The 9,153-nt window shown below is 60.0% G+C and overlaps 1 protein-coding gene across 1 annotated transcript; it reads left to right on the top strand.

Annotated features, from left to right (window-relative positions):
* Positions 1-8,595, top strand: SYNGR4 (synaptogyrin 4). Its single transcript, XM_070401817.1, has 4 exons — positions 1-93; positions 6,866-7,103; positions 7,940-8,079; positions 8,362-8,595. Exons 1-4 carry the CDS (start codon positions 1-3, stop codon positions 8,593-8,595), a joined length of 705 nt encoding a protein of 234 aa, XP_070257918.1.
* Positions 8,596-9,153: the final 558 nt, after the last annotated feature.

Below are 9,153 nucleotides of genomic sequence, written 5' to 3'. Positions count from 1 at the left end.
ATGCACATCCCCGAGAGCCTGCAGGACCTGGCGGACAGTGAGGCCGTGCAGTTCCTGAAGCGGCCCAAGACGGTGACGAGGATCTTCGCAGGGGTGAGCCCCCGGGCCGGCGGCCGTGGGGGCGGGAAGCGGGGCTCCCCCCGCAGACACGGAGGGGCCGAGGCAGCTGATAACGGGGTCACCTTTCTGAGCACCTGCCCAGCTGTTCCGGGCACGTCCTGCTCTCACGGAGGAAACCGTCCTGCTGAGCAGGTGCTGGGAGCCTCGTTAAAAAAATATATATCTGTAATAATAAAAGCACAATATGCTAATTAGACCGGACCGGGCTGTGAGAGAAGCCTGGTGCTGGCAGCCGGGGGAAGGAAGGCCTACTCTTTTTTAAAAATATATATATTTTATTGATTTTTTTTTTTATAGAGAGGAAGGGAGAGGGATAGTTAGAAACATCGATGAGAGAGAAACATCGATCAGCTGCCTCCTGCACGCCCCCTACTGGGGATGTGCCTGCAACCAAGGTCCATGCCCTTGACTGGAATCGAACCTGGGACCCTCCAGTCCTCAGGCCAACGTTCTATCCACTGAGCCACACTGGCTAGGGCAGGAAGGCCTACTCTTGCACGAATTTCGTGCATCGGGCCTCTAGTATATAGACTAGGGGCCCGGTGCACAAATTCCTGCACCTTGAAAGGAACTGTGAGCTGGAGGCTGCGGCGGGCACAGGGGTGGGTCTCGGCCCCTCCTCCACACCCCCCGGCATCCTGTCTGCCGGCAGCCCCGCTCCTGCCAGCCCTGCTTGCACCCGCTGACAGCATGGAGCGGTTGGGGCCAGCGCCAGCAGCGGGTGTGAGCGGCGGCTGCTGCCCTGATCGCTCCTCAGGAGCAGGAGGAGGTGGAGAAGCCCTCAGAGGTGATCGGGGCAGCAGCCACCACTCACATCCACTGATGGAGTCAGCGATCAGACTGGCACCGGGCACCAGCAGTGGGTGAGAGCTGTGGCTTCCAGCCCCAGTCATCCCTCAGGAGCAGGGGGAGGTGGAAAAGCCCTGAGGGGCAATTGGGGCAGCAGCAGGTGTGAGCGCTGGGCAGACCGCGGCATGTGGGAGCAAGGAATTTTTAGTGACCACCAGAGCCTTGCCCCAATGAGAGCAACCGGCACCCCACCTTGGTCTGGCGCCCTCCATGTTCTGTGCACGCCCCCTGGTGGCCAGCGCACATCATAGCAACCAGTTGTTTGGTTGTTCCGCCTTTTGGTCTGTTTGCATATTAGCCTTTTATTATATAGGACTAGAGGCCCGGTGCACAAAAATTTGTGCACTGGCAGGGGAGGGGAGGTGGGGGGATGTCCCTCAGCCCCACTTGTGCCCTCTCACAGTCTGGGACCCCTCGGGAGATAACCACCTGCTGGCTTAGGCCCGCTCCCGGGTGGCAGATGGCAGGCCCGATCCCTCGGTGCCTGCCCTGCCTCCCGGGTCACACACACAACAAGGCCAATCCGGGGGTTGGGGCGCCGCCCTGGGTCAGGTTGCACACGGGACACCCCAGGTGGGTCGCACATTGGACACCTGGGTGGGCTGGCCAATCGCTGCTGCACCGCCCAGCCGCCCAGAGTCGGGTCGCACACAGACGCCTGCCGCCCTGGGTCACAGATAGCAGGCCCAGATGGCGGCAGGGCAGGCGGGATGGCACTGTCTCGCCCTGCCTGCAGTATGCAAATTAACCTCCATCTTTGTTGGCAGTTAATTTGCATATTGCGTTGATTAGCCAATGGGAGGCGTAGCGAAGGTATGGTCAATTACCATGTTTGTCTATTATTAGATAGGATTTATTTTTTTAATATATTTTATTGATTTTTTATAGAGAGGAAGAGAGAGGGATAGAGAGTTAGAAACATCGATCAGCTGCCTCCTGCACACCCCCTACTGGGGATGTGCCTGAAACCAAGGTACATGCCCTTGACCGGAACCGAACCTGGGACCCTTCAGTCCGCAGGCCGACGCTCTATCCACTGAGCCAAACCGGCCAGGGCACGAGCCCCATTTTTGAGATAAGAAAACCGAGGATCAGAGAAGTTGAATCATTTTTGTTTTGGGGTTTTTTGTTTTGTTTGTTTTTTTTTAATATACTTTTATTGATTTCAGAGGGAGAGAGAGAGAGATAGAAACATCAATGATGATAAGAAATCATTGATTGGCTGCCTCCTGCACGCCCCCTACTGGGGATCGAGCCCGCAACCTGGGCATGTGCCCTTGACCAGAATCGCAGGCCCACGCTCTATCCACTGAGCAACACCAGCTAGGGCCCATGTGACTATTTCAACTTAAACTAATTAAAATCAAATTCCTGTTCCTCAGTCACAGGGGCCACATTTCAGATGCCCCACAGGCACAGGGGGCTGGTGGCTGGCATCCTGGGCAGATGGAGGACATTTCCATCATGGCCCCGGTGTTGGCCGTGGTCTGCCAGGTGCAAATGCCTGTTCATTCTCCACCTTTCAGTCGAGGGACGAGGAGAGGGACAGGTACTGGGGCCTCGGGGAAGGGAGTGGCGGAAAGAGAGTGTGTCACGTGGACCCGAGACACCAGTGCTGGGCGGGCACTGTGCCAGGCACGGCACCAGGCAAGGGCTTTAAGGGCCTGCGTTTAATCCGCACCCCGTTCCTGAAGTGTCGAGACACCTGGGCCCAAATCCGCATTCAGCCCAAACTCTGCTGTGTGGCCTGGGGCCAGTCACTGCCCCTCTCTGTTCCTCTCCTCTGACAGAGCTGGAAACTGAGGCCCAGGGGGGTGGTGAGACACGATCGGGGTCATGGGAGCAGGTGGGGGGCCCTGGATCAACCCCAGGGACCTAACCTAGAGCCTCCCCTTGCGGTCCCTTCCGGAGCCTGTGGTCGGAAGAGCCCGCAGGCCCGGCTTGGCGTCCCGGCTGGGTCCCCTGCAGGTCCACGGAGGGTGACGCACGCCCCCGTGTGCCTGGTGTCAGGATCCACAGCACCCCCTTTTATTCTCAAAAGCACCCGGTCCTGTTTGATAACGTCCTGAGTCACCTCGGCCTGTGTGACCTTGAGCAAGCGCTTGATTTCTCTGAACCTCTGCTCCCTCGTGGCTAAGACGTGGGCCCTGCTATCGGCTCACGGGAAGGACCTCGGTGGAAACGAAACCGGTTAATGTCCCTAAACTGATAAGCACAGGCCCGCACGTGGTCAGCTTTCGTCAAATAGCGATTGTTATTGGGACAAAGTATTACTTGTGAGCGAGGAGAGCGAGGAGTTTTTTTTTGGGGGGGGGGGCCCTAGGGTGATGGGGACTGTGTCCACTGCCGCTCTCGGCCAGGGGAAGAGGGGAACTACGAACCCCACCTCCTAGTTCCAGGGCGTTATGACCCCTGGCTGACCCCAGGGGAAACTGAGGCCCACGGAGATTGAGCGACTTGCCCAAGGACATCACGCAGCTGGTGAGAGGATCCGCACGCTCCAAACTCCAGGAGGAAGGGCGGGTGGCGAGGGAGGAGGAGGCCCAGCTGGTGCGGACTGGTGTAGGCAGGGTGTGGGGGGGGAGAAGGGCTGCTGGCCAGAAGGTTCGGTCACAGACTTTGCCCGCTGCCTGCATCACCCTCCCTCCCTCCCAGCTCTCCTCCTTCCCCCCTGGCCTGGCTCCTCAGGAGGGACTCTCTGGGCAGCTGGCGCTTGTCTTGGCTGCCGCCTGCCAGCTGCTGCCTTAACTGATGAATCTTTGCTCCCTCCCCGGGGACCGGCCAGAGAGGGCGCGGAAGGAGGTTTGGACTCGGGCTTCCGAGAGCTCGGGTCCCTCCGGCCCGGCAGAGCCACCTCCCCACGTCTCCAGTGCCACAGCCCAGGGTTTGGGGGGGTCAGTGGATGGACAAGCCCCCCCCTCCCCCGCCGCCAGCTAGAAGTCAGGAGGGCTGGATCTCCACGGACTGACCTTGGGAGGACACTTGGTCCCCTCCCTGGGTGATTCCCGAGAACCATCACGAGGGCCAGGCCCCCACCCCCGCCCACCCCCTCCTCACAGCACGGAGACGGACTGGGAAACTGAGGCTCCGAGAAGTGAGGGGTTTGCCCAAGGCCACGCAGCTGGCAGCGTCGGCCGTGTCTGGCTCTTTGCACGCCACCCTCACGGCTTCGATTCATCACCTGTGAAGCAGGGATGGCTTGGTAACAGCTAGCATGTGGGGCTGGCGGGAGCCTTCGGGGCGGTGAGGCAGGTAACACGGATACAGGCTCCGACATGATCGATGGGCCTGCTGGTCCTTGACCTGGCCCTGGCCCGGACCATCAGGCAAGACGCCCCTTATGGACTCGGTTCTCCATCCCGAAGCAGATGGAGGCAAACACCCTTAGTCAGTGCCGCCGCGCTGGACAGAAAGGGGGACTCACTGTCGTTGACATGATTGTTGTCATTATTGTTATTCAGAGAAGGCAAGACAAAGGCTCGGAGAGGAGGAACAGAGGCTGAGAGTTCAGGGGTCCATCCGTTGCCTCCCTAGTCCCCACTCTGAAGGTCAGGGCAAGAGCACAGAAGAAAGGCCCAAGGTCATTCCCTTTCTCACAATTGGCTGAGGTGCATGCTGGTGCTTGGTGCTCAGGATAGAAGGGTCCCCCGTGGACCTGCCCAGAAGGAGTTCAAATCCAAACGGATTCCCCCTCCCGGCTGGTGTGGCTCAGTGGTCAAACGTCGACCTATGAACCAGGAGGTCCCCAGTTCGATTCCCGGTCAGGGCACATGCCGGGGTTGTGGGCTCCATCCCCAGTAGGGGGTATGCAGAAGGCAGCTGATCAGTGATTCTTTCTCCTCATTGATGTTTCTCTCTCCCTCTCCCTCCCTTCCTCCCTTCCTCTCTGAAAACAATAAAAACATTTTTTTTAAATGGATTCCCCTACCCCACCCTCCCCTGGCTCTGGTCCCAGCCAGCACTGCCACGTCAGTCAATCCCCAACTCCTGATTTAGGTCCTATCACTGGATTCCTCAGAGCCCCAACCTCAGCTCAGTCCTCGGCACTCCGTGCCCGGGTCTTCCCACCGGTCTCTGATCTGTAGGCTTCTTGCCTCTCGCCCTCCGAACCATCATGACCCTGACCCTGGCCATCCTCTGCTCAGAACCTCTCCCTGCATGTAATCAAATCCAAGTAAGAAGTTTCACTTTCCACGGCTCCCAGTACCAGACCCCTCCGCCTGGTGTTCAACCTTTGAGCCTGGGCCCCCGCCCACTTTTCCAGCCTCCTCACACCGGCTCCTCCTTATGCAATTTCTCTCCAGTCCCTGAAGGGCCCCGCTCTGCAGCAGCTGGCTTGAGCACACACGGTTCGTCCCGCCTGGAATGCCCTTCCTCCTCTGTCTGCCTGGAGAAGTCCTCATTCTTTAAGATGCAGTTCAGATCTCATTCTATTTCCTCCTCCCAGGCCCCAGGCACCTCCCAGCCTGCAATCTCTACTCTCACCCCCTCCAGTCCATCTCTACACGGCCCCAAAGGGGCCTTCATGCACCCGGAGCTGCCCCGGCCCCTCTGCTCCCCAGCGCCCTGCTGTGGCTCCCTATTGCCCCCCAGGCAACGTCCCCACCCCCCCTCCCCCCGCCTTTCCCAGCCTGCGTCACTCCTCACAGCCGTTGCCTCATCCAGGCCGCCTTCCTGGATCGATTCCCCCGCCCCAACCCCATAGCACCCACCCCATAGCACCCCGGTTCCTTCCATACCGGGTGCGGACCTCCCCACGCTGCAGTGCGACTGTCTGGGACAAATAATTGGGACTTAGAGTTTTCACTGAGCGGCATTGAGAGGAACCTCTGCCCTCAGGCACCTGGTCCGGCTGGAGGCCATAGAGCAGGGGGCTGAGGCAGACTCGGGCGCCGGACAGCTCGGTCCGAACCCAGCACGGCCCCCTGCTAACTGGGTGGCTTTGGGTGACTCCTCGCCTCTCTGTGCCTCAGTTCCATCACCTGAGAATCGAGGCTGTTGGAAGGACCCACATCCGGGGGTGGGGCGTGGGGAGCACTCCAGTGGCGCTTAATAAACACCTCTCGGAAGACGAGCGTGGACGCAGACCATTGTGCTAAACAAACCAGAAAAAGAAAGGACATGTTCCTGTTTGTTAGGTCCCGGGTGCTGGTGACATTTCTCTCCATACTTGTCTGTATTTTGGGAATATCTCGTAAATTTATTTTAAAAAACTGAATAGGGCCCTAACCGGTCTGGCTCAGTGGATAGAGCGTCGGCCTGCAGACTGAAGGGTCCCAGGTTCGATTCCAGTCAAGGGCATGTGCCTTGTGATGTTTCTCTCTCATTGATGTTTCTAGCTCTCTGTCCCTCTCCCTTCCTCTTGGTAGAAAAATCAATAAAATATATATATATTTTTAAAAATAAATAAAAAACTGAATAGGGATTAGCCAGGCTGGGCGGGAGGAGGGAGTTGCAGGCCGAGGGAAGAGCCGGAGGCAGAGAATCATTGAGCCGCCAACACTGAGCTGCTGCTGCGTCCGTCCAGGCGGGCACTGGGCGAAGCATTTGATGTTGGCACCTGGGTTTGGTGGCAAGGTACCAGCTTGGGGTGACGGGAGGGGAGCAGGTGAGGCCAGGTGAGTGGGGGGAGCACAGACCAGGCTGGGCCTCACGGACTGTGGCGAGGGCCCAGGGGGAGAGGAGGCCGGAGCTGGGAGGATGGGAAGGTGGTTGAGGCCCAACAGCAGGCACAGGGCTTGGAGGCTCTGAGGACTGGGCGCGAGGGAGGGGCCAGAACTTCCCCCGGTGGATGGCAGGGTCCCGCCTCCAGATGGGGAGTCCAGGGGGGCACAGGAGGGTTGGGGGAGAGGCTGAGCGCCACTCAGGGCCCTGGGGCCCGTCCCCGCATCCACAGATCTTCGCCCTCATCGTCTTCTCCTCCCTGCTGACCGATGGCTACCAGAACAAGACGGACTCTTCGCAGCTCCGCTGTGTCCTCAACAGCAACAACGTGGCCTGCAGCTTCGCCGTGGGGGCCGGCTTCCTGGCCCTGCTCAGCTGCCTGGCCTTCCTGGCCCTGGACGCCCACGAGGGCCACATCGCCTGCACCCGCTTCCGGACGGCCTTCCAGCTCCTGGACTTCATCCTGGCCGGTGAGCCGGGGCCACCGCCCACAGCCCCCCGCCCGCCCCCGCCCAGCCGGCCACGTGGAACCCAAAGCGCTGTCCCTCCCTTCTCACGCTCACTGGCACCTGCAGTTCCCTCCCCTGGGAATTATTACTCTGTCCTTTAGACTCAACGTAAGGGTCAGTTCTTCTGATCCCCGGGCCAATTCTAGAAACTGCCCTCTGCTCCCCTCCTCCCTCCTCCTCCTCCTCCTCCTCCTCCTCCTCCTCCTCCCCCCCCACCTCCCTCTCCCCTCCCTCTTCCTCTGCTCAGGGCCAGTCCCAGCATCGCAGGGCTGGGAGGGCCCTCGGTGGGCACTGAGTCCATGCCCCCCGAGAGAACCTCCTGTGAGGGGGGGGCGTTTGGTACCTGCGCTTCCCATACAGGAGCCACCGGCTCTTGAAGTGGGACCCTGGGGCTGAATTTTTTAAAAATATGTTTTTATTGATTTCAGAGAAGAGGGGAGAAGGAGAGAGATAGAAACATCAATGATGAGAATCATTGATCGGCTGCCCCCTGCATGCCCCCTACTGGGGATCAAGCCCAAAACCTGGGCCTGTGCCCTTGACCTGGAATCGAACCGAGACCTCCTGGTTCGTGGGGCGATGCTCAAACCACTGAGCCACACTGGCCGGGCGGAGCTGAATTATTTTGCATTTTATTTGAACTGATTGAAATGTAAACAGCCACCTGTGGCCGTGGGCAGTGCAGCTCCACTCCAGCAGCACACCTTACAGAGGCTGGAGGGAGAGGCCCTTTCCAGGCCCAGCAGCCCTTCCTGAACCTCTCTCCCCGCCCCCTTTCTTCTCTCCTGCTCCCCCAGTCCTCTGGGCAGGCACCTGGTTCCTGGGTTTCTGCTTCCTGGCCAACCAGTGGCACCGTTCGCCGCCCAAACAGTTCCTCCTGGGGAACAGCAGCGCCAAGGCCTCCATCGCCTTCGCTTTCTTCTCCGTCCCCATCTGGGTGAGGATGAGCCCCTCACGGGCACCCTCTGCGGGGCAGGGTGGGAGGGCTGGACCATCCTCCCGCTCACGCGGCTCCCTGGGCCTCCCTGGCCCCTTCCCTGGCTCCCAGGCAAATCGGAGAGCAGACGCCCGCCTGCCTGAGGCCTTTGTGGGTGGCCGCTGAGCTGGGTGACGAGTGAGCAGTGGGCACAGCTGCGCCCTGCATCTCCCTCCCAGGCCAGGCCCCGGCCCCGTCCCTCTTTCTCCGGCCCAGCCTTCAGCGCCCCTTCTCTGCCCACAGATATTCCAGGCCTACCTGGCCTTCCAGGACCTCCGCAATGACGCTCCGGTCCCCTACAAGCGCTCCCTGGACGAGGGGGGCGTGGTGCTGACCACCCTCTCCCCGCCCTCTGCCGCCAGCCCCATCAACACGCCCACCACTGGCCCCAACAGCGTGAGTTACGCCAGCTCCGCCCTGTCCCCCTATCTGACCACGGCGAAGGTCCCCCGCCTCGTCATGATGCCCGACAACTAGACGCCCTCATCACCTCAGTAAAGAGCTCCCCCGCCCTGCAGAAGGGTTTCTGAAAACAGCCCTCTGTCCTTCTCATGTCTGTGCCTCGCTGGCTCCTGGAGTGGCCAGGGGTGGGGAGAACCCCAGCAAGGTCACCTCCGGGGCCACCCCGTGGGTCCCTACCACCTCCATCCGGGACCCTCCGTCTGGGCACCACCGTTAGCTGCACATTAGAGGTGGGGACGGGAGAGGGACGTCGCTCCTCACCTTAGCCATGGAGGGGGCAGTGGAGGAAGTTCAAGTTCAGAGAGAGCGCTGAGAGTCAGGGTCAACCGTGGGACCAGCCCTGTTGGGACCCCAAAGCCCAAGCCCTTTCACTCCCTCCAGTGACAAGGGACCCAACTCAAAAGCCAGCTGCGGGAGGAGTCGGTAACGGAACAGGGGTGGTGAGTCCTGACTGGGGTCAGGGAGGGGGGATCCTTATCTTCAAATATTTGGAGGATTGTTGGGGAAGAGGGAGTGGTTTTATCGAGAATCCCAAGCTCACGGAGGACTCACACACTGGCCACAGAATGCTCC

The sequence above is a fragment of the Myotis yumanensis genome, unplaced genomic scaffold (assembly GCF_028538775.1).
Source record: "Myotis yumanensis isolate MYYU_CA2020_CCGP unplaced genomic scaffold, mMyoYum1.0.hap1 SCAF_23, whole genome shotgun sequence".
Taxonomy (NCBI): domain Eukaryota; kingdom Metazoa; phylum Chordata; class Mammalia; order Chiroptera; family Vespertilionidae; genus Myotis; species Myotis yumanensis.
This window is presented reverse-complemented; position numbering and strand designations above follow the sequence as displayed.